A 23,160-nucleotide genomic window follows, 5' to 3' on the forward strand; every position below is an offset into this window, starting at 1 on the left:
AGTTGGCTATAAAATTCGTCGTCACGTTTGGCACGAGCCGCGCAAGGCTGTATTCGGGACAGCTCCCAAATGCAGGGCTCACAGTGATTCGCAACAGCCACAGGAAGGTCTATCCCCCAATCCACAATCAAATGATCATAGCTTATCCACTTACTCCCAAGCCTGGTGCTGGCGGTTTGATCGGCGGCACGCAAATACCCCGGCGTCGGCCAAGAACCAAGCCAAGTTCAAATGGCATTCCTGGTCCTAGAGGTGTTAGGGTCACCAAGGTACTCACTCTGTAGAATATTCTGTGTAGCCCGGTGACTAGGACCACCAATTCCGCTTACATACCTTCCATCAAAGCCACAGAACAAACCTTGCAAGCAACCCTGCCTGTCACACAAGGTCAACTAGCCAATGTGGGTAATTAGCACGCTGACGAGCGCCATGCGCACGGCTTGACTGTTGCATCCGCCCCAAGCCTCTCCCCCGCTGAGCTGAAGAGCAACTATAGACACACGGTTGTAAAGGTAGCATAACTTCTCCTTTAAACTTTGTATCAATCGTCAGTGGCGAGTCGTTGTCGTGCTAGTGTAAAAAGTCATGGCGGCTACTTTAACTTATTAGAAGACCAAGATTGATGTGCTCTGGAACCGATACACGGTATCACGAGTGAGCCAAGATATACAGATGATTCGCGGCATGCAGGTCGCTCACCAAACAACACCTGTGATGATTCAACATTACATATTATAGGTATTTAGAGGAAGCAAATGCATTTCCACAGTGAGAGCATTACAAGAAGCGTATTTTTCCCCTTCAGCATGAGAATATTTCCTGTCACAGTAAGCTTAGACTTTCTCATCCTACCAGTGTCGCTACTTGTAATAACACCATGGCCTCTTAAATGACTTGAAATAGTATCAACACGAGAGACATAACCGCAAGCCGCAGTCCTGCCTTACATTTCTGATAGCTGACTACACCCCAGGGTTGGGCTCAAATTATGTCAAATTGCCCTTGTCGTTATTTTCGTTTCTCGCCTTGTGTCTTCTTACAAATACAGCCAGGTTACACCGCCAGGGGCGACTTTTTGTGTCACGGCCTCACAGGGCATGAGACACGGTCCTCGAACATTATCCACAAGGAGATGGTTTTCCTAGGAGTCTATTTTGGGCCAATCTGGGCAGCCCTCTCTCCCTCTTGTCGGCTTTCAGCATCGGTCACTGCAGCTGCGTCTCGGCTTGGAACATGGAACAAAGTCCACTTTGGGTGGCCCGCCTTCGTCGATAGGCCTCGCTGTCTGCAGTCCATTCGGTATATTAAATTCGGCATTCGAATCTTAGCGCCCGGAAGCGCGTATACGGAGTACACCCTTGCGCTCAAGCAGGCTTGGTGGACCAACATCGTGCGTGTTACCAGTATCAACGGCCATTCGAGCACATCAAAATTTCGTCACGGCCGAGAATCGTTTGTAACAGAAACCTGCGAGTGTGGGTAGAGATCCACTAGGGATGCGAACAACATATGCCTACCGAAACCACTGCGGTGGAAAGTAGAGAAACCAGACACGTTTGTCTTTTGTCATTTGTTTCGACTGTCGCTATTTCCACCATGAAAGGGGACCCTTTGACAATGAGATCCGTGGCTTGGCTTGGGGGTCCTTGTCACTTCTCATTTGCGCTTAGCTTTTACACTCACGCCCTATCTAGATCTTGGATTTGCGGCTAGCATCTCTCACCCCGTTACAATGCTCCTCTATTGGTGGGAGTGGAATCAGCTTTGCCGATTAGAGTAAACCCCGCCGCTGCTAAGTTCATTACGAACTACGGAGTAGAACTGGACTGAAAGTCTTTGTTTGTTTCACACCACGAATTGTCGAATGCCCTGTCCGCGGGGCCAATTGTGGGAGAAAGATTGACAAAACAACTGCACTTGATGGGCGGCTATGTCTATTTGAACCGGCGACTGCCATACACTAGCACCTCTACTGCAGTTTCAATTGAGCCAACAGTGATAGCATCAAGGGCACGCTAGGTTTGGATACAAGTAACTCTTAAAGTGCAGGGCGTACGGTCGGTCATGTGGACCAGCATCCGATGTCATGCAGTGGGAGTGCTCAGTGTGAAGGGGCCGATACTGTACGCCCAACTGTCCTGCCAGGAGCTTGCGTCTATAACTTGCTTGCCACAATCACTTGGGCCGAGTGGTTTGTCCAGAACCCAACGACAATGGTTCTGATTCAAGATGGCATTGTGACCACCGTCAGCAACATGCGCAGACATGACAGGTCCATATAATAAGGCTCGCAATTATGACAACGTTTTTGGGGGTGCTATATTCAGTGTCTAAGGTACTACTCTCTCCCCGGGAACACGTCGCTCCAGTGTAGACCACATGGAGGCCGACGTCGTGCGCCAAGTTACCCGCCTGCCAGCAGGCTTGGCCGCTACCATACTTGTACAAACAAACAAAAGCAAACCCGGATTAAAAACCAACCATTCCCGTCTCGTACATGTTGGCACTTTTGGCCGCCCTAACCCCGGATTGAGTCTGAGTCTGTGTGCGATTGCCGTGTTATGGTGGTTCGCGAGACCACAGCACTCCCGATTTACGAATGATGCGCCTGGTGGCTGCCGATTGAACAAGGTACGTGTCGAAGAGGCAAAATATTCGGCGTGGCCATCCTTGTCGTTGTCGGCTGATGGCTGACGGAGCTTACACTCGCAGGGTCTCAGAATATTACCGGCGGCAGGCTCTAGAAGTCTATATGCTTCACCGGACTACGTTCCTTCCGTACAATTTGCAGATGCCCGCATAGATAAAGGTATTGTTTGAGGTTCATATCTTTCTTTAGCTCAAAATAACGTCCGAACGGTGATTCGACGGAGACGGCGTATTCTTCGTTATTGGATGTCAGCCTCTTCAGGAGATCGTGACCCTTCCAACGGAGCGGAAACGAGATGGTGAAAAAGGTTCCCCGGTCATTGGCCAGGGTGTTGTCCGTCATATCTTCAACGGTCATGGTGTGACGTTGGCCGCCTCCGTCGCCAAGGGGGAAATGTTCTGTGTCTGAGGAATATTTGTGATCATGGTGGCCATGGTGGCCATGGTGGTGATCGTGGTGGTGGAAACTCGGTCCGTAAAAGTGCTGCCCCCCAAATTGGACGTGTCTCGGTGGTGGTACAATGCACGGTTCGAAGAAATCCAGATCGTCGAGATACGCACAGCCGTCAGAGCAACACATGATGGCCTTTGACGACGAGCGATGCCGCGTCAACGAGGAAGACGAGGATGACGTACGCGACGAGCGTGACTTGCTGTGCGAGCAGGAGAAGCCCCAGTTGCAGCCGCAGCCTTTGAACTTGACGGCGAGGGAAGATTCTCGGGTTTCCCTGATCCGGCAGGGCATTTGGAGTTGTGTTGAGGTGACTGCCTCTACGATAGATGTTGTGTTGGTGTTCGGAATGAGACTGAGGCGTGAGGTCGTAGTTATATGGCCGGCTGTTCAAATTTTCGGCCGTCGTCGTCTTTGTTGCTCCATTACAATGGCCTTTGGGGAGCAAGTCACGACAAACAGCATGGTGTGGCAGCCATCTTCCTACGCAATAGCACAATGCCTCTTTATCGACGGCACAGGTTCTAAAGGTTTGTGAATACAGGGCCTCCCTACACGCGGGTTGCCGCTGTGATTGAGGACATGACGTTGTGAAGCGCTCAACAGAAACCGGGTTGAAACATTCGAGCGGAGCGCAACAAACGCGCGCAATGACCTTTTTTCTTTTCGCCGACAACTCTCTGCAGCCAGGGACAAATAAAGGGCTGCTTTTACGCTTTGCAAATGGGGTGCTGTCGACCTCGTACTTCCTTTGCCTGCTGCATGCGAGCATAGAAGCAAGCACTGCCCGACCAGGCCTGTCCAACAAACAGTCCTCTCTATCGAGAACAATGGCGCTGCCTTTTTCACCGGCCATCGGCAAGCAGGGCAATCTACAAAGAACGTCCGCCGTCACCAAGGCCTTTGAGCGGAACGGCCAGCGGTGCGCAAAGAAACTTGCATTCAAACAGGGCTCAGCTACCGGGCAATGAATGCATCTAACGCCGCTGATGATCAGCATGGCCCTTTTGTCCTTTTTTATTCTCTTGCCGGCCGCGAAACTCCGCCGCTATAAGCGTCTCACCAAGACCCTCGCTCGCATCACCCCTGGCTTTTTGTCGTAGGGCTGACGCGGGCTTTGTGAGAGGTCTGGCGGGCAGCGCCCTTCTAAAAGCGGACGGTGCAGCGAGACGGTGACACAATGCGTGGGCTTTGGGGCCGCACAACCAGGCTTGCAACACTTGCAGATGAAGAGGGGGGGTGGTTTCAATCGTCGCCTTGGTCGTGGTCATTCAGGTGATGGGTGTTGGTCAGCGACTCGGCGTGCAAATGCGGTGTTCTATAGGGTAGGCCACGACGCCTGCTTCTTCTCACGAACCGGTGCATCACGAGGTCATCAATAAAGACGGGGCATCTACGCGGTGTTCTCTGGCTTCGTGCCTGGTTACTGTTCCCGCTCACCGAAGGCGCTGATGAGCAGGCATGCAACTCCGGCCTCGTCTTGTCCGAGAGGGTCCCGTGGCATCACTGGCAGAAGCTTCCATGCTTCCACGCCCGGCAAACGCCACGTGTGGTGGCCTGCGCCAGCGGGGGCCAAGGGGGCCACGCATCTCGAGGCTTATCTGGAACCTCGCCCTGTCGCGGCCGACAAGTCCCGGGGTACTCCATCCGGCTCGTCTTTTGGGCAGTGGTGGTGAGCGACGCGACCTGACGGTCTACTTTGCTCAGCCAAGGGGCCAACGGTTCCTCCATATCCAAGGCAAGCGGGCTGAAACTCGGCGGAATTCAGGGCCTGTTTGGGGGTCCGACGATACAGACACCGCCCACAGGGCGATGAGCTCTCATTCAGACGTCGTTGGCCTGAGACCGGAGGACGGCTCGCGGGGTTTAGGCGGTACGAGGGTTAGTCTGGACTTTTGTGCTTTTGGGCCATGCGGAAAGAGGATACGGGCCCTGGAATTTGACGTGTGAAGCGGGTGAAGCGGGCTTTGCAGAGTTGCATTGTGGTGGTGCGGACCATGATGTTCTATGAGTTGATGGTTTGATGGGATGTAGCGTTTCTGGGCGGGGTCAACGGCTCGTTATCGTTTAAGAGAGAGTTGGTTGGGACTTTGGTAAGACTACGTTTTTATTGATGCCGGCTGGGAGAACGGATCTGGGTGCTTGGCGCGCATTTTGCATCAAGAATTCCCAGGTTTTGGTACGAGCAATGAAGGCGCAGCGCGTACGTCTCGAGTTACGTCCTGGGTCTGTTCGGTTCGCCCTCGCCGTGTCTTAACTGCAGTTGCGGAAAGACGACGGCATAACCTTGCCGTTCTGGTTCGTTTGGCTCACTCCTTGACGCAGGCACATGGCGGCAACTGAGCCATGCAAAATACCAATGCCGCCGTTACAAATTGAGCGTACCTGATAGCCGAGAAGAGGCAACTCGGGAGATCTGCAATGCCATATGGCGGACGTAGCTCGGCCCTGGACCCAGGGAAGAGGAAATGATATATCGAGATGCCGCTGGTATTGATGCCGAAGCGGCCTCTTCACCTCAAAGTAAAGCTGTTCCCGGAAATGCCTTGATGTGCTGCTCATCTATATATTCGATGAACCGAGGTGTCTATCAGTCATGCGCCATCTTGTTGGGCAGAATCTTTTATGCAACCTGGCTGTCTAGTGTGATGTGAGTCTGTGGATACTTGGAGGATATCTGCTGTACAAAACGCACGTCAAGAACACTCGAATCCGTCGTGGAGTTGATGCGCCCTCATTCCGATGATGCTTACACCAGAGTCGAGTTTGTGCAGTATTGTGGTTCTCGGTCGCCGGCAGAACGAGCAGATACATTGCATATGCTAAATAAACAGGTTCTTCAGCGGCAGTGGGTGAACCGTAGGACGTTGATTCCCACACTTTTCTTGCAAGTCGTCTCTCCAACAGCGTGTCCTGCTTCCTCAGCCTGGAGTTGAAGGTTCTGCTTGAGAAGTGAGAATAGACAACACTTCCTCTGAGCTCCAAGGAATGTAGAAAAATTCACCTCAACACCATGCTTAGAGTGATGGCTTGAGCTCTCATTTCACCATGGCGTGCAGAGAGATTGACCATGACTAATGAGTTGATGGGATGTCGCATCAAGCCAAGCCCAAAATATCCAGACGTCAAATCGGATCCGGAAAAAGGTTTCTAACAGAAGAGACAGGCTGTGGCTGAGGCTGTGAGTCCCCTTGCACGCCACGGATCTCTGCGGCCAACCAGAGCACGTCAGCCACGCCTCCGCCACCCATTTGAGGCAAAAAGGCCAGCGAACCATCTGGAAAACATTTGACCCTGACCAGCCATAATAATTCTCCTCGTCACTTCCTGGGAGCCTTGCGACCACGTCCCCGGTTTTAGAGTTGCACGTTTTGCATTGTTACGCTCTTTGTTGACATTGTTGCCGACTGTCGACTTTATCCTTTTCTTTGTCGCCTGCCTGTCCACCTATTTATTGACTTCACAATGGCCGGCCTCAACCCCCAGATGTGAGTAGCGAATCTTTGTTTCCTCTGCACGTGGACATGTGTTCGATCCCCCCTCCATCGGGAAATATCACGAGTCGCATGGCTTCATGTGCGCCGGTGCAGAGGACATGTGCATCGAATCTGTACCGGGAGACAATGTATGCTAACATCCTGCCCTCGATAGCACCAACCTCGTCATCATGTTGGGCATGATGCAGGTGTCGAAGCGCATTCCCTTTGACGACCCCAACGTCCTCAACACCGTTCGCGCCGTCTACCTGGGCAGCAATGTCCTCATTGCCCTGCTGTACCTGTACATTGGATCGCAGATCAACAAGAAGAAGGGTATGGCTACCTAACCCTCGTGTCTCGGGCCTGTTTTGCGGAACAAACCCCAGCTCGCACCTTGGTTGTCGTCGAATATAGAGCGCAACAAGAAAAAAAAAAAAAACTAACCCGTATACACTAGACCTGACGACGCTCAAGTACGTTGAGCCCCCGCCCATGGGCTCCACGGAAGAAGGCAAGCTCGTCACGACCACGATCCAGGCCTACGACAAGGACCAGCTCCGCGCCCTCTTCCGCGGGCAGATGATGGGCATCGCCATCATGGGCTTCATGCACCTGTACATGAAGTACACCAACCCCCTCCTCATCCAGAGCATCCTGCCCGTCAAGAGCGCCCTCGAGAGCAACCTCGTCAAGATCCACATCTACGGCCAGCCCGCCAGCGGCGACCTCAAGCGCCCCTTCAAGCAGGCCGCCGGCTTCATGAGCGCCATGCAGCAGGGCCAGGCCCAGAGCGACAAGAAGGCCGTCGAGGCTGCCGAGAAGTCGGGCCGCGGCGGCGCCAAGGAAGAGTAGACGGGGAAAAGGGGGACACGGCTAATCAACACGTGGCAACTGCATAGACGATGCTGGGGGCCCAGGGGGGTGGGAGAGGCTTTCTGATGCTTCTGGTACAAGCAGAATCCTTGGGGCGGGAATAACAACACGGGGTTGAAGGGCGATAAGCCACCGGGTTTGTTGGATTGTATTAGATGTCTGTACCATGGAATGTAATTGGTTTCCTTTGGCGAATTCGCGGCTCCTCGGCTCGGGATTTTCCCCATCGAGGCAGCGAGGTGCGTTTGGTGACGGGGGCCCCTACAACATGACCACGTTGCTGGCACAAAGTACCGGGTTACTTATAAACATGCCGACGGGGGCATTTGTGGTTCCACTGTCGCGTGGTGACGAGACGCACATGCACGTACGTATTAGTGGTTGCTGCTAGTACATGATGACGGTGTCAGATACAAGAAGGAGTTGTTTCCCTGTTTCCCTGCCGCCGCCACGACCTGCAGCGTGTGTCCTTCATCGCCAGCTTATTCCAGAATGATCCAGTGGCTTCATGCGAATTGCCCGCGGGGGCCGTTTGGTTTCCGCCTGGGTCGGGTGACTACTTTGCGCAACTCCTTGACGCCGATCACGCCTTTGCCCCGGAGCCTGGAAGCGTCCTCGGGCGTGGGTAGAAATCTGGTCGTATTCGACCACCGTGTCGTAGGGGCTGCCGGCTCTCCGCGTGGTTTTCCGCCTCCCGACGTAGCACGGCGTACTGTAGTTATTTCTTGGGACGAAGAGCGCCTGGGGATGCCGGCCCTGGCTGAGGCGTAGCAGTTGTAACTACGATGTGCGCGGCGCATATGACTTTGGCTGTTGTTTGTGCCCCGATTTGCAACTACGTACGGCCAAGTCCACGGCTGGCATTGAACTAAACTTTCAAAGAGGCCGTTGTCAGCCGTTGTTTGGTTCGGGTTTACCAGTCGCAGAATGGGAACAGCCAACTCCGAGGGCACGATGCATAGTCTACTTGTGGAACTTGGTTCTTATATCCTCACGCCCCTGGGTAGCGAGACAAGGCATGTACATTCTACGAAAGTCGTACATCTCACATGTAAGTACTTATTTATCCCTGAACCATGACATATGTGCTGGGTTCGCCGTAGGATACGGCGTCTGCTTGCGCCTGCTCGGCAAACAGTGCTTGCCTTTTTGAGAGGTATCAATGGATACGCAGCCCTCGCCATGTTGCCATGTGGCTATACGCGTGGCAGGTATGCGCGTTTGCTGACTTGCATGTCTGCCCGCGTTTCGGCGCATCGAATGGGCAGACAAAGTCACCCGGCTTATGTTTCCATCGCTAGGCCTGTCATGTACACCAAACGTCCCCTGGCCAACGTGCCACATGACATGTGATTCTATCCAATGCAACTTTGCAAAATCAAACTGTCATGCTGCGAGTTCAGACTGGTGTATTTGGCTCTCGTGACCCGTCTAGTTCCTGGGAGCGGGCCGGCACCCAGGTGTCCTGGGCCTTTTTTGTCCGCCTTTGTTGGGGAGCTCCTGCGGACTGGTGCTGACTCTCGCTCGCTTTCCACGTCTCATGAAGAAGAGTGCTGCGATGGCCCCGATGGCAATAACACCGACGGGGATGTCTACTCCTTTGCTGATTGTGACGGCGTTGTTGTTGTTGGGGTCTGGTTTTGGAGTTGGTGAAGTTGTCTGAGAGGCTGAGCCTGCAGTTGGAGCGATGGTCTGGTATCCGGATGGTGTATGTTCTGGGCCCCATGAGAGAGTTGTTGTTGCGGGACCGTTGGCAATATTGGCGTTTTTGTCCCGAAATTCGCCCTTTTTCTGACCGCAGCACGCGATGCCATCCTTGTCGGAGCAGAATGAGCCGTCGCTACAAATCGTAACTTGGGAAAACCGCCTGGCGGATTCGTCTGTCTTGACCACGTCTTTTGCGTCCACGGCGTCAGTTGCTTATGTCAAGGTTGGTAAAGTATGGCTTCGCTCTCAAAGTTGTACCCAAGGCCCCGCCGTCGAGACCGTGTAGCTGTGCCGATTGGTATAATTCACCAGACATGCCGTATTCGCAAATCTGGGGGCATAGGCCCTTGCCCCAAGGTTTGACTGCACAAAGCCCCCTGATAAAAGGACCAGGTCTGTCTTCAAGTTTGTGATACAGGCGGTTCGATAGACATGTGGCATCGACGCCGCCGCATGCATCAGATCCAGGGCATCGAGTATTATTCGCCCAGGCGGATCCGTCGTGGCCGTAGCAAGTAATGACCTCATTATATCCGCAGCACGAACTGTGCCTATCACTGCCGCCAACAGCCCAAATACTATGTCTCTTATAGCTGGCATCTTTTGGCGCGGGGTTGAACGTGAGAAGCTGGCAACGATGCGATGCCCCCGTACGGCTCGGTGAATGCAGGCTTCATTATAACTGCTTGGTCGCTCTCAGCCAAACCGGTCAGATAATAATCACAGGGATGCGGCCCGGGGTGGAATAAGGAGGCCGAGCATGCCTGGGCAACCTGGGTTCGCATTATGACGGAACCGAGTGCAGTCCACGAACAGGTCAGCAATCATGATCTCGACTTGCAACTCATATTTCATTTGGTGGTTGAATAGGAAGACCAAGTAAAAATGAAGGCTCCATGACTTTGAAAATGAAATGTAAACATTACAAGTGGCTCAATTTCTTGGACGGGAGATGGCGTATTTCTGGTGCATCTGTTGATGCGGAGTCACGTTTGGCGCAGCGCTTTCGAGTCTGAGCCAGGAAGGTGCGAGTGACATCAGGCATCCGGCATCCGGCCGCCCCCCACAGTTGGCCCCTCTACTTCGCATCATCGTGAACATCTTGTCGCAGCTTGAGCATCCTCACGTCTCACCACTTTAACACAGCCGTATTTTGTGTAGCGATAACCAACGACTTGAATCTTCCGTGACCTACACTCCCGCTCCCTATCTGATTACGTGCCGCCGCGTCAGCTCCAGCTTCAATGGAGCGAGGGACAACGCCACCTCCGTCTACAACGGCACCTGTCGCCTCGCCACCGACGCCCGAAGTTACCAGACGAATCGTACGTCATTTCATCGCCATTGCGAAGCCTTTAGTCTTTTCATTCGCTTAAACTTACTGATATCTTCCAGGAAGAGAACCGATTGCGTGCCAAAGCCATCCGAGACCAACGTGAAGCCGAGCAACGTGCTGCTGGCAAGACTTCCAACACCCCCAAGTCTGCGGCTGGATTTGTTCCCACTGAACATGTTCACGTCTCCAAGCCAGTAAACGGAAAGCGCTTGTACAGTGAAATCTCTACGCAAGCTTCGTCTGGGATGGCGTCGGGGACCAACCGCGATGGCCGTAACAAAGGCGACGAAGAGGCTTTGCGCCCAGCCCGCAAATTTACCAAGTTTGTCGATTACAATATGAGCTCCATGACCGATACAAAGGGCGGTTTCTTGACAACAGAAGATGACCCTCATAACTACGCCTTGGGCGCAAAAAAGCCGGGACAGGAAGATGAGCAACGACCAAAGGACATGACTGTCCAGGAGTGGGAGCGCATGCAACTAATCCGGAAGCTTCAACGACAAAAGGCGGGACCATTTGAGCCTGGAATCAGTGTTTTAGACGATGAAGAGAAAAGGAAGAAGTGTAGAGAGTGCAAGAGCCTGGAGATCGATTTTGTCTGGGAGGAGGTCTTTCATATTTGCGTTTGCAACAAGTGCAAGGAAAAGTACCCCGAGAAGTACTCACTCCTGACCAAGACGGAGTGCAAGGAGGACTATTTCTTAACAGACCGTGAGTCTTTTTTCTTTTCTTTCTTTTCTTTTTCTTTTCTTTTTTTTTTCTTTTTTTTTTTTTTTTTTTTTTTCTTTTTTTTTTTTTTTTTTTGCTCGTATTCTTCTTACTAACACGTAACAGCCGAACTCCGAGACCCGGAGCTCTTACCCCATCTTTCGAAGCCAAACCCGCATAAATCTCATTGGCATGATATGATGCTGTTCCTGCGATTCCAAGTTGAGGAGTATGCGGTCAACACGAAATGGGGATCTGCAGAAAAGCTGGATGCAGAGTATGAAAGGCGAGAAGCACAAAAGAAGGCGCGGAAAGAGGCCAAGTTTAAAGAAAAACTGATGGATTTGAAGCGCAAGACTCGAACAGATGCCTTCCGACGACAGGCTGGTACGCTGGGCAAGTCGGGCGCAAACAAATTCGGAGATTCCATACGAGATACGAAGCATGTCCATCAATGGGGCCGCACTGTAGAGAATGAGGAGGGCATGACGATAAAGACGTGTGTTGATTGTGGCATGGAAGTTGAAGAGCTGGAATTGTAATACATTCGAGGTGCATGGAGTTGGATCAAATGGATAGATGGATAGATACCCATGGAATTAGAGTTTTTCAGCATGTGCACGTGTTCGAATAGAAATGGTGAATATGAATGAAGCCAAATACCAACATGCCAGACAACGGTATTACGTGGTCTCGAGCCTCACCGTTGAGAGAGAACCTACATCCAAAAACTGGAAGTGAACTGCGGACAACTTTCGCAGATAGCCCAAAGTTTCATATAGATCTAGGCGTCTCTGGTACTTCAGCAATGGAGTAACTGTATGTTCTGTTCATAATCCACATTCCACACATCCCTCGACACGATTGGGTCCCAGCCTCGCGTGCGCAGTCCGATGTAGTTGTTAGCAAACGCCGAGAAGAGATCGATACATGGCGCATATGCACGTATTTGCAGCAAATTAGGAATTCACACAAACTCCATGCAGCCAAATCCAATGACGAGCTCTCATCGTGTACTCTGTATCCTGAAGTCCGCAGGGAGACATGGACCCACTACCGAGGGAGGGCCCCAGGGGCGAGTTGATGCCTTACGGCCTCACAGCAAACGACGCCCTCTAATTGGCCAGCAGGAGCACTCGCATCCCAGCAAGGAACAGCAACATCGGGAGCTCAAGGTAGAGTTACACTGGCAAGTACTCGACCGGTTTGATAAACCTCATCGATTTCCAGCCCCAAAGCGCGCCACTACCGCAACCTTCAGGACATCCGGAGCCATCTTGTACGCACGCGCAACCGCCGACGCCTCGTTGCTGCCAGCATACGGCAGAGCCTGCGAACCAACCTCTCGACTGGTGTAGGCTCTCCATGAGCCCGCCTATTTAATCGAGGCGCGCCATGATGGGCCCGACCGTGGGCAACGGCGTGGGCGGGATGGAGATGGGTATGGGTATGGGCATGAGCATGCATCCAAACGGGACAAATCAACCTCAGGCGACCGAGTATACTCTGCAAGGCGTTATGCGGTTCTTGCAGACCGAATGGCATCGACACGAGCGAGACAGAAACGCCTGGGAAATCGAGAAACAGGAGATGCGAGGGAGGATAGCTCATCTCGAGGGCCAGGCACGGAGAGCAGATGCCACTCAGAAGGCCCTCAAGAAATATGTTACGATTCTTGAACGAAAGGTCAAAGACCAGGCGGCAAAGCTGAAGGGCACAGCGGCTACGGAAGCGGCCGAGGCGGCGAAGAATGACCGTGCTGCCAAAATTCAGGAGAAGCTTCGAAGTGAGTTGCGCTCCGCCATCTCCAAAGAGCCCCTATGACAATGCAGCTAACAAATATGTAGCTTCGTCGGATAAATACAGCGTACCAGGCGTTGAGGGCATCGAGGTCGAGAAGCCCGATGATGATACGCAAAGAATCGAGCTGAAGACGTTCCTCGACCAGTGCCAATCCGAATTTATGTACTTGATGATTACGCCCGCCAACCCCCAACCGCCCCGCGACTCACCACCGCTTCCGATGATTGAGGACTTGCGCGAAGTTGAACAATTTGGGATGCCACCACCCCAGCACATGGATCGACAGTACCAGATGCAACGACAGAATGCAAACCACGTCCAGGACTTCAACGTGATGAATGCGAGACAGCAGCCTCCCCAGAATGCCGGGCCTCAAATGCAGCAACCCTCGGCCAACTTTGCTCCGAAGCAGGAGCTACAGCCACAGCCGATGCTTCGATCTGCCGGCGATAATCAGCAGGCCATGTACGGGACGCCCAGCGATTGGTCTGCCCCCGTATCCGTGACGACCCGTCCCGTCGAGGAAAACCTGCCAGGTCCCAACCACGCTGCCGAGGCGCTAGGTGGTATTCAGGACGCGACGGAGTCGAGAGACAAGATTCCGCCAAATGCTGATCCCGATGGCTGGGACTTTCCGGAAGGTACCTTTCCAGAACCTGGTACTGTTCCACAGAATCCCCCGTCTGCAACGAACCGTCCCGACACCGACGTGTTTCCCAACGCCGAGTACCTGCCCAAGTCGCCCAACAGAGTACCCAGCGGTGGACATCGGAGAAAAGGCTCAATGTCAAGAAGACGCAGCGGCGAGCATGAGTTGGGACTGGGATCTAGTCAAAAGTCGGACAGTGGCAACTTCAAGTTGCGCTTTGGACTACGGGGTCATCTAGATACCGTCCGCACAGTCATCTTCTCTGGTGGTGGCAGCCCGGGAGAGCCTGAGATTTGCACGGCTGGCGACGACGGCATGATTAAACGGTTCCACATTCCCAGGCTCGACCATCCTGGCCCGTTTGCCGGAGCCGCCTCTGATTTGGATGTCATCGCCAATTTCACGCACCGTGGTCACTCCGGCTCGGTTTTGAGTCTGACATCGTGGTCGCCTGCGCCCAACTTTTCTACTGGTGGTCGTGCGCAAGGCGATGGGTGGATATTTTCCGGCGGCCAAGATGCCACCATTCGTGTGTGGGAGCGCGGGCGAGTCGATCCCAAGGCAACTCTTGAGGGGCACACGGATGCCGTGTGGGCTCTGTGCGTCTTGCCCACGACGTTGGGTGCAATATTCGGTACATCAAGTCCCTACGGGAACGCAGATCGCATACTGCTCGTTTCTGGAGCCGCAGACGGATCAGTCCGTATCTGGTCAGTGAGCGCTCCGCCACAGCTGAGCTCACCGCAGCCAGGCTCGAATCGGGGCATGACTGGCCGCGGTGGCAGAGTCCGCGGCAACTCGATGAGCTCTGGCAGTGGCTTCTCAAACTCGCCCCAGGCCAGTGTCGCGTCCAACTCCCCATTCCACTACACACTGGTGCACGTGGTCTCGCGGGGGGACGGCTCCAAGGGCAGCCCTACGTGCATCGCGCCGCTGGGGACCTCTGGCGAAACATTTGTCGTGTCCTACTCGGACGCCGCCGTCATTGTCTACGATACCAAATCAGGCGAGCAGGTCGGGTCGATGGACAGCATGGAAACGTACGACGGGTCCGTCAAGACGGGCGTCAACGCCATTGTGGCCACGACGATTGGCCTAGACCAGGGCAACCAGCACCATGGCAGCAGCCTGGGGGGAGAGGAGGAGAATGCGGCCGGGGGCCCGACGGGCGGGCGATCCATGGCGGGCTCCGGCGTGGAGGGCACGATTATTTCGGGGCACGAGGATCGATTCGTGCGCTTCTTCGATGCCAACAGCGGTACGTATACGCCATGCGGCTTCCCTCCGCCGAGATGCGTGGCAGCTCTACTAACTCTTGCCCTTAGGCCAATGTACGTACAACATGCTGGCTCATCCCGACGCCATCTCCAGCCTGTCACTTAGCCCCGACGGCCGCGAGCTCGTAAGCGCCGGCCACGACGCGTCGCTGCGGTTCTGGAGTCTGGAGAAGAGGTCATGTACACAAGAGATTACGAGCCACCGAGTGATGCGCGGGGAGGGCATTTGCTCATGCGTTTGGAGCCAGGACGGACGGTGGGTGGTCAGCGGTGGCGGCGACGGAGTAGTCAAGGTATTTGCGCGATAGTCAAGGGTTTTCTTTTGTCTTTCTATATAAAGGGAGAGGGATGGCATGAGCGAGGGCCTCTTTTTTTTTTCCTCTTCTTGTTCGGCTTTGTATCAATTGGCATTGTTGACGGCGTGCCTGTGTCAATAGCACCCCTTGGAGGGCCGTGTACTACCTTTGATACCCGGCAACTGTGACCTGTCAATTTGTCTGGCTGCGATGGTGACGCGACTGCCGTGTGAGGGCATGTATGTACATAAGTATGCGACGGTAGGACCGTTTTGGTGTAGCCAATCGACTCTGGTCCGACTCCCATCTCGATTTGTCCGACGTTGCACAACGTCCATCCCCCGCAGTCTCGAACCATTGCGGTTCTTCGCCGCTCATCCGCGCAACGGAGTGAAGTATGTAACTATTTCGGCGGCGGCGGGTGAGTATAAGACGAAGCGGCATTCTTGGCCAGCGCCTTGGCAGCCTCGCGCATCGTCGTGATGTTTCCGCACTACGGGGACGCGTGGGAGGCGCGTGAGCGTCTTGGGCATTGCGGAGAGGGTTAAGGTGAGAGAGGAGGGCTCGCGGTTGGTCGTGAATCTAGGACACCCGGGGTGTGCTTGTGTTTAGGGGCTGGGGAGCAGGGGACTTCGAAGTCGTGATGTGGTCGGGTAGTGTGACGGTTGAAGAGGGAAGTCGTTTGGACATGTCACAGCCTCCAGGTGCCTGCTGAGCTGGCACCGACGAGGTTCGGAGCCTGCTGGTGTCATTGTAGGCCGCCTGTTCAACGAGTTGATTCTCAAATACACTACGTCCCGGGTGTAAATAGTACAAATCCCTCCAGTCAAGACACGGCAAGCCCTCACAGACAGTCTGTCGAAGCAACGCAGGGCAGAAAAAAACCAACGTATCCCCATCAAGTACCATTCTTCACCCTCACCCTCGCGGCCTCGGTCCGACGTTCCAAGGCGGTGAAATCTAGGAAAAATCAGCCACGGCTCCGTTCCACCAAACATCAGGAGGAGGTCGACCGACCTTCTTTGAGCAGCGGGCCGCCCGACAGCGTAGTAGGCAGCGCATTCACAGCGGCTTGGATCTGCGGTTCCCCTTGTCAAATCGACGTCGATGAGACGCGCACAGGCGAGGCATTCACTCACATTCTCCGCCACCAGCTGACCAGCCAGCTCCTTGATGCTGTCCACCAACTCCTTCAGCTCGCGGCAGCGCCTGTTCGCAAACACCAGGGGCACGCGGTACGCGCCGACCACGACGCGCCTCGGGTCGTACCAGCTGACCGCGGCGGCCGGCACGCTGAAGTGCTGGTCCGCGAGCCACTCCAGCAGCCGGGCGTACTCGCTCAGCAGGTAGTACGCGTACTGCTCGGTGCGCCGGTCCTTCCTGGCCTGGTCGATGAGGCGGCCGTCGACGGGCCCGCGGTCGGCCACCTGGCCCAGGAGGTTCTTGGTCCCGGCGCGGCCGAGCTTGTGCGCGGCCATGCCCTGGTGGACGAGGGCGATTGTCGTCGCTGCGCTCGAGAGGGTGGCTTCCACGGCGCCCACGCTCTCCATGACGGACGGCTGTCTGCTTATAAGGCGGTTGTGCAAAGGACGCGAGGTTGGTGGCGACTTGGCGACACGGGAGCAAATACGGGAGATATTCGCAATGGTGATGCTACATTACCGGCGGGTGACGGCGGTGCGATAAATGACGGCAAGGCATCCGGCCTGGCGAGCATTCTGGCTGCGCACTCTTGTCCTTCAGCCACATGGGACGTTGAGTTTCTCGTCGTAAGTGGCTCCGTGTACCAGTGGTCCGAAGAAGTACGCAAGACGTAATAAATGGGGGGTCGCACGCCTCTTGCTCACATGGATGGGTTTCGTACCGCGGTGCCGCAAATGACCAAGCCATGGCAACATTAACTCTAAAACGGCCCTGTGCAACGAGTCACGGAACCGGCTCTCTGGCCATATGGACGGGACTGCAGCACCTGCCGTCGACGTGGAAGTGGGCCAAATATTCGTGACCAGGCGAGGTCGTTGGTAGTTAGACGTCTAGATGGCTGAATGGTGTTGAACGTGCGAACTGTCGCGTGACAACCGATGGACTGTTCTTCATATTGGTTCATATAATTTAATAACACCGGCCCAATCACAACACCTACTACGATGGCTGCTCACAGTCATTCGAGTCTTCCGTAGTATAGTGGTCAGTATGCAAGCTTGTCACGCTTGAGACCCGGGTTCAATTCCCGGCGGGAGAGCCACTTTTCTTTTTGTCCTTCTACAGCTCAAACAACATACGATGATACCTTCAATTTTTTTTGTCCCTCCACGTTTATTTTCTTGATTTTCGTTTGTTCGGGGACTTATTTGTTGGCACCGGTGTCTGTTCTTGTCAAACGTACCTAGGTAGTTGGGCTTGTGCAGGAGTAGGCGTGATAGATCAGACAATGCACGATGTTTCACCATCCAACGAGCTTATTAGTGTTCTGGCCACGAGGTTCCATTGGCTAAATGAAAAATATATATATAATAAACAGACGGCTGCACATCTCGGCCAGCATGGTTCTTTCTCGACATTATCGTATATTCACAAGGTGCGCGTAGAGAGCCAAGACTCGACTTGCTCTATTCTGAAGATGCTGATCTGATGCCTTACGACAACTCCCCCAGCCAATTCTTCCACCGGTCAGCGCTCAAACTTGACGCTTCCCAGCCTCCCACCCTACCGCCTAATCCGATATCAACCAGCGGTACCAAGCTGGGACGCCCGTGCGCACACTGAAATGGAAAGGCACATCGCGATAGACGTTGGACCACTCGCTTGCATTCGTCCTTGCCGAGCTCATCATTAAACATGATGGCACCTGTACGTTGTCAGTGGGCTGCACGAATATTATGGTGTTTGTGGTCACCTTACTTCGACAAGATCTGGAGTGAAGCAGCTCCAGTATACCTTGGGGACAGTTGTGGAAACTGGAAACCCACGGTTTGCCCGGCTCATAGACCGGCTGAGGTGGTATAGTTCTATCCTCCAGTTTCCAGGTTTCTTTGCGTACTAGGTCAATCACCAGCTTTGGTTCGGTCCGACACCGCTCTAGAATGCTTGGCGGAAGAGACTTGATCTCAATCTGGTGCTCACCCATGCTGCTCGTCTTGCACATGACGTACATGATACCCCATGTACGAAAGTGGCTATGAAATCGACCCAAGAGCTCGTATTCTCTGGCTGAAACTTCAAATACGATTGGCTTCTCCAAAAGCTCTGTCACAGCTCGCAGAGGATTTAACTGAAAATACTGAGACATTAGCTCCTCTAGGCGACACCTCTCATCCGCCGCGTGTTGGTCTAGCATGATGAGTGTCGATGATGCTTCTGTACCTTGGGCCACGTTTGGTGTGTGCAGAGGTAGCCGGAGTAGAAGAAACTTCTTGTCAACTTGGCCAATGACCTCAGCTTGAGCTAATGAAGTTCGGGACAGCCGTCCATTCAGGGCCATGGCAGCTGATTCGAACTGTACATGATATTCTCGGGCGTAAAACTTGCTGCATGGCCCATCATAGTTCGCATTGACTGGCCGCTCTACGGGAATGGCCTGGTCCAGGGATGGTATTCGAGGCTCCGTTAATTCAAAGACGGGGTTCTTCCATGAACGTATGATGTTCTGCAGCCATTCCTGGGGTTGGGCTTTTGGCCTGCCTTCCGAAATCTGTTCAACTGGCCGTGTCAATCTTGTCTTTGGTGACGATGTTTCAGCCTTGCTATCTACTTCAAGGCTCTTTGTGTTGTTCTTTTCTGTAGTTGCCTCCACGAGGACCTCAGGCTCGTTCGTATGTGGGCTCTGGACAGATACTTCGATCTCAGCAGCATCGTCAAATGGCCTTTGCAAAAGTACACCATTGTCACCTACAAGACGGCGAGTTGTAGGCTTATCGGCTGTAGCGGGACTCTCAACAGATTGGTAGGCGACCTTGGGTTCAGCGACAGCCCGCCCGACTTTGAGACGATTCCATGCATCGAATGGGCTGCATGGTCGTCGGGGTTCTGGTTCTGGGGTTGCAGCAGACGGTAGTCGAGAAGACTTTTGGCCCTCGGATATAGACTGCCTGGTTACACGTCTTGGAGGGTGCCTGGTCCTTGCAGTGACTGGCACCTCAGCGATTCGTTGGATTTGCTTGGGCTGCAGCAAATGCTTCTTCAGAAATCCGTAGCAGACAACTTTCAGAAGGTCAATTATGGCCTGCAGACTATGTTTTGAGTCCCCGAGGACGTCCTCCATAGCCAAGTCTTCATCGGTTCCGAGCAGGTGTATCTCCAGATAGAACATTGGCCACCGTTCAATGCCCTTTCTAGGCTTCCCCGGAATACCACCAATATGCTCCTCAGTGTCAACCACACCAAAGTTGGAACCCTGGAAAAGCTTATTGGCCTCTTCGTAAAGTACATTGGTGCCAAAGCTGTTGGGTATCGGTCGAATGCCGAGGCTCATTATCTGCGACCGACGAGTTGCGACCGGGTTTGTTGATATGGCTCCCTTGATGCGGACACGGCGACATGACGCTGATACGGGTACCCACGAGCCGGCGTCTTCGCTACCGGCCAGGCCTGACTGTGTGAATATCCGTGAAATCCGCGATACAAACTCGTTATTGCCCGATCTCAGACGCTGTTCCCATTGCGTATTTGCTTCCCTCAACGAGATGGACACTTCGGTTGGCCACGCCAGCAGCAGCCCGGCAATATCTCGCATCAGAGATTCCCATTCTCTGGCGAGCCGAACACGGTCAGAAAATAGGAGTCCTCGCTGCTTTACCCTGACGGGCATTGACCCAAATAGATTGCGAATATTAATGCGGGTTCCATGGCTGAATAGTTCGAACCGCTGGTCTGGCAGGGCTGGAACATGGCGAGCAAGCACCTTGCCATTGTGAACGGAGAGAGATGCTTGAGATGCGTGGTGCCTGTGATGCGACGTAGCTGTCAGGAGCGAAAGGGTGGCGACGGAGGCAATGAAGTTGCCATGACTGCCGTGGATGTTTGGATTCGGCGGACTCTTTGATGTGTCTGGTGAGTGTTAGCCCACATCTTGCATGTTGCAACAAATGAACACGGGACAGCATCGCACGATGTAGTTTACACAGGCCGCCGTCTTGTTCAAATTCACTTGGTTCTATACCAAGCCCATTATCTTGGACAGTGCAGTTGCCCAAGACATAGTCGAGGCTGATGTTGACCTTGGTGCAGCATGCGTCCAGGGAATTGGTGAGCAGACCGCACACAACTTGGTTTAGGGAGGTGATTTCCGAGGAGGACTTGATTCTGTCAACGACATCCTTGGGGAGGGGGCGGATGGACATGATACGCACGTCCCATGTTGGCGCGAGAGTCGCGAGGTGAGAGGTGTGTGTGGTTGAGGTTGAAGCAAGTGGATAGTTGGAGGCGGAGGAAGCAGCTGAAGCTGAGCTATGGTGGGGGCAGATGGGCCAGATGGGCCGGATGTACCGAGTACCCGGTCCAACCGGTAACGCTCCACTCGATCAAGAGTACCAGGATACCTGGGCACCCAGGTGGGATTGTAACTTGTACTTCATGTTCGAGCCCAGCAGACCAAAGGTTTGTGTAAGGCAGCACTAGGAGGATAAAATCAGCGTCAGGGCGAGGAATGTGTCAGTTGCTCAGTAAAGTTGTCTAGTTGAGGTGTAGTGTCCGCGCGATTCTATTCTTGGGGACCTTTTGGGCCCAATTACTCACGGTAAAAAGCCCACGGACCTCAATCTGCGCGCAGTTCCGGTTTGTTCTTTCAGCATTTAACGATGTGGCGTCGTCTCGGGGCCAGATGACCCGTGGGCACCAAGCAGCGCGAAGGGGTAGGAAAATACCCAGGCTTCAGGTGCTCCTGAAAGTCCAGGATGCTGAAGTCAAAATCGAATGCATGTGGCGCAACTTGTTGGGAGCGATCAAGCGACGCACGGCAGCATTGAAACTGGATATGTCTGCTACAGGGGGAAGGTGCGCTGAAGCGTAGCAGCCACAGCGGGTGCACCGCCCGGGGCCAGCAAGCGATGGGGCCTGGGACCCCTGACATGACCTAAACCCACTGGCCAGCGGTGCTAACTGCACCCCGAGGTACCTGGATACTTCCAGAGGCATCCAACATTGAAGGCCCAAGCAAGTGCCGGCCGGCCCTGGCGTCCTCGAGTTCCAAGTTTGGATGGAGTTCAAGGTTTGTGTCGATCATCCGTAATGACACACTACTTCACCCCGACATCTCCGTCCTCCATCACCCTCTCTCGTTTAAAGCGTGCGCCCACCTGAGACGACGTGTTCCCCAGCGCCACCCTTATTTGCAGAGTGCCCCGTGTCGCCCTCGCTTCAGTTGCAAGGGCCGTCGTCAACCTCCGCCTAACACACGTGCGATTGACGTCGTGATCCCACAGCCAAGCACACAGAGCAAGGGTCTGGTCGCTGGGCTCTGGTCTGCTCCTCAGACCCCGAGAACCTCGACGTCTGCTCCCACGTATAACCTTGTCCAACGCCGACCGTCTGTTGCCTGCCGTCGGCAGCTGGGACGACCGCAAATACTCCAGCTTTCAACAAGTTTACCTGCCTGGCTGTCATGGCCGCGATGGATATGGTCAATGAACCTCACGGTAAGCTAGCCCAGGCCTTGCACCGTCAAACTTACCGCCGCTCTAGATGGCCGTTGCCCAGCCCTTTCCAGCCTTCTCTACCTCACGAAACACACATCTAATGAATTCTTCTCTTCCAGACCGACAGGCGCACCGGCGGCGTCCCTTCTCAACATGGGTCAAGAAATTGACCAATTTCAAGTCATCCTCCGACGGCGACCGCCCCAAGCGACACATGAAGATGAAGCGCGGACCTAAGTTGAACAACCCTTATCCTCAGTCCGGCCATGTGAGCCAAAGCCAGCCCAACGACCCCAACGACCCGAATGGCCTCGACGGCCCCGTCAACAGGACGAACCATGCCGACACGAATGGTGATAGCTCCTACTCCTTTACTACTGCCCGAACCGGAAGTATTACGTCGCTTGACCAGCCCGCACGAAGCTCCGTTGACGGCCTTGGCCTTGCGCCTACAACGGCTGGCACTGTCTCGACGGAAAATGAAGCTCCACGATCTATTACTCCCAGTCACGGAGGAGCTAGTTCTTTGGCTGGAACCAGTCGTACCATTGGTGGTGGAATAGACGGCCGAAGAGGAGGGGATAGCACCTTTTCCAGCCCTGCTCCTTCGGTACGATCTTTGACTACGACTCTGACCACGATTCAATCTGTGGCTCCCAACGGCAATACACCGTATGTTGCGGCGCCCCCGCATAGCAACACGCAATCCATACAATTCAGCCAGCCGTTTCCCTCCACGTCCCCGGCGTCGGCAATTCCGTCGCATCTGGCACCGACCAGCAACCCAACCACGTATACTACTGCGACTGCCAATAATCTCTTGACCGACAATGCCTCTATTTTGACACTGGCCTCGTCTAGCAAGCGTCGTCGTCGCCGCTCCATGGACACCGACGCATCGGTGCGCGCACTGGCCCCCTCATCACTCTGGGGAGGGAGTCGTGAGAGTCTGCCGCTTAGTGTTCTCAGTGCCAACATTGACCAAGGGGGCATGCCGACGACGCCTGGAGTTCCGGGGAGCAATTCACGCCTGGGTCCAGAGCGAAACAGCATCTACTCATCTACGGGCGTGGCTCCAGCCATCACCAGTGAGAGGAACAGCATTCTTGCCAAGCAAGGCGACGGAGCGAGTGTTCGGAGCGGCCCCTTGAGTCTTGGACGGCCGGATAGCATTAGCGGAAGTATTGCGGGTGTAACCAGCCCGTTGGCCAGTCCGAGGGAGGAGCCGGAGCAGCAAACCCCCAAGGACGACGGTGCGGCTGCTGGACCGAAGGGAGAGTAAGCTGTGTGGTTGCTA

General features: G+C 54.2%; 8 protein-coding genes across 8 annotated transcripts; 5 read left to right on the forward strand and 3 right to left on the reverse strand.

Moving 5' to 3' along the window:
• Positions 1-3,230: 3,230 nt before the first annotated feature.
• On the forward strand, positions 3,231-3,638 carry MAA_10736 (amidase; the record flags this gene model as incomplete). The annotated part of the gene is made up of 1 exon (XM_011412454.1): positions 3,231-3,638. The coding sequence occupies one exon, from the start codon at positions 3,231-3,233 to the stop codon at positions 3,636-3,638; it is 408 nt and encodes a 135-aa protein (XP_011410756.1).
• A 2,927-nt stretch (positions 3,639-6,565) lies between these two features.
• Positions 6,566-7,431, forward strand: MAA_08573 (inorganic phosphate transporter; the record flags this gene model as incomplete). Its single annotated transcript, XM_007826571.1, has 3 exons — positions 6,566-6,588; positions 6,752-6,912; positions 7,037-7,431. The coding sequence occupies 3 exons, from the start codon at positions 6,566-6,568 to the stop codon at positions 7,429-7,431; spliced, it is 579 nt and encodes a 192-aa protein (XP_007824762.1).
• Positions 7,432-8,883: 1,452 nt separating this feature from the next.
• MAA_10737 (uncharacterized protein) lies at positions 8,884-9,475 on the reverse strand (the record flags this gene model as incomplete). The annotated part of the gene is made up of 2 exons (XM_011412455.1): positions 8,884-9,347; positions 9,418-9,475. The coding sequence occupies 2 exons, from the start codon at positions 9,473-9,475 to the stop codon at positions 8,884-8,886; spliced, it is 522 nt and encodes a 173-aa protein (XP_011410757.1).
• A 928-nt stretch (positions 9,476-10,403) lies between these two features.
• MAA_08572 (uncharacterized protein) lies at positions 10,404-11,748 on the forward strand (the record flags this gene model as incomplete). Its single annotated transcript, XM_007826570.1, has 3 exons — positions 10,404-10,484; positions 10,555-11,209; positions 11,333-11,748. The coding sequence occupies 3 exons, from the start codon at positions 10,404-10,406 to the stop codon at positions 11,746-11,748; spliced, it is 1,152 nt and encodes a 383-aa protein (XP_007824761.1).
• An 856-nt stretch (positions 11,749-12,604) lies between these two features.
• Positions 12,605-15,243, forward strand: MAA_08571 (stalk rot protein; the record flags this gene model as incomplete). Its single annotated transcript, XM_007826569.1, has 3 exons — positions 12,605-12,992; positions 13,054-14,916; positions 14,984-15,243. The coding sequence occupies 3 exons, from the start codon at positions 12,605-12,607 to the stop codon at positions 15,241-15,243; spliced, it is 2,511 nt and encodes an 836-aa protein (XP_007824760.1).
• An 886-nt stretch (positions 15,244-16,129) lies between these two features.
• MAA_08570 (glyoxalase family protein) lies at positions 16,130-16,781 on the reverse strand (the record flags this gene model as incomplete). Its single annotated transcript, XM_007826568.2, has 3 exons — positions 16,130-16,191; positions 16,249-16,309; positions 16,371-16,781. 3 exons carry the CDS (start codon positions 16,779-16,781, stop codon positions 16,130-16,132), a joined length of 534 nt encoding a protein of 177 aa, XP_007824759.2.
• A 1,086-nt stretch (positions 16,782-17,867) lies between these two features.
• Positions 17,868-20,570, reverse strand: MAA_10738 (Peptidase S8/S53, subtilisin/kexin/sedolisin; the record flags this gene model as incomplete). Its single annotated transcript, XM_011412456.1, has 3 exons — positions 17,868-18,079; positions 18,133-20,277; positions 20,339-20,570. The coding sequence occupies 3 exons, from the start codon at positions 20,568-20,570 to the stop codon at positions 17,868-17,870; spliced, it is 2,589 nt and encodes an 862-aa protein (XP_011410758.1).
• Positions 20,571-21,963: 1,393 nt separating this feature from the next.
• MAA_08569 (uncharacterized protein) lies at positions 21,964-23,145 on the forward strand (the record flags this gene model as incomplete). The annotated part of the gene is made up of 1 exon (XM_007826567.2): positions 21,964-23,145. The coding sequence occupies one exon, from the start codon at positions 21,964-21,966 to the stop codon at positions 23,143-23,145; it is 1,182 nt and encodes a 393-aa protein (XP_007824758.2).
• Positions 23,146-23,160: the final 15 nt, after the last annotated feature.

Source organism: Metarhizium robertsii (assembly GCF_000187425.2).
Source record: "Metarhizium robertsii ARSEF 23 chromosome Unknown MAA_Scf_1, whole genome shotgun sequence".
NCBI classification, from domain to species: domain Eukaryota; kingdom Fungi; phylum Ascomycota; class Sordariomycetes; order Hypocreales; family Clavicipitaceae; genus Metarhizium; species Metarhizium robertsii.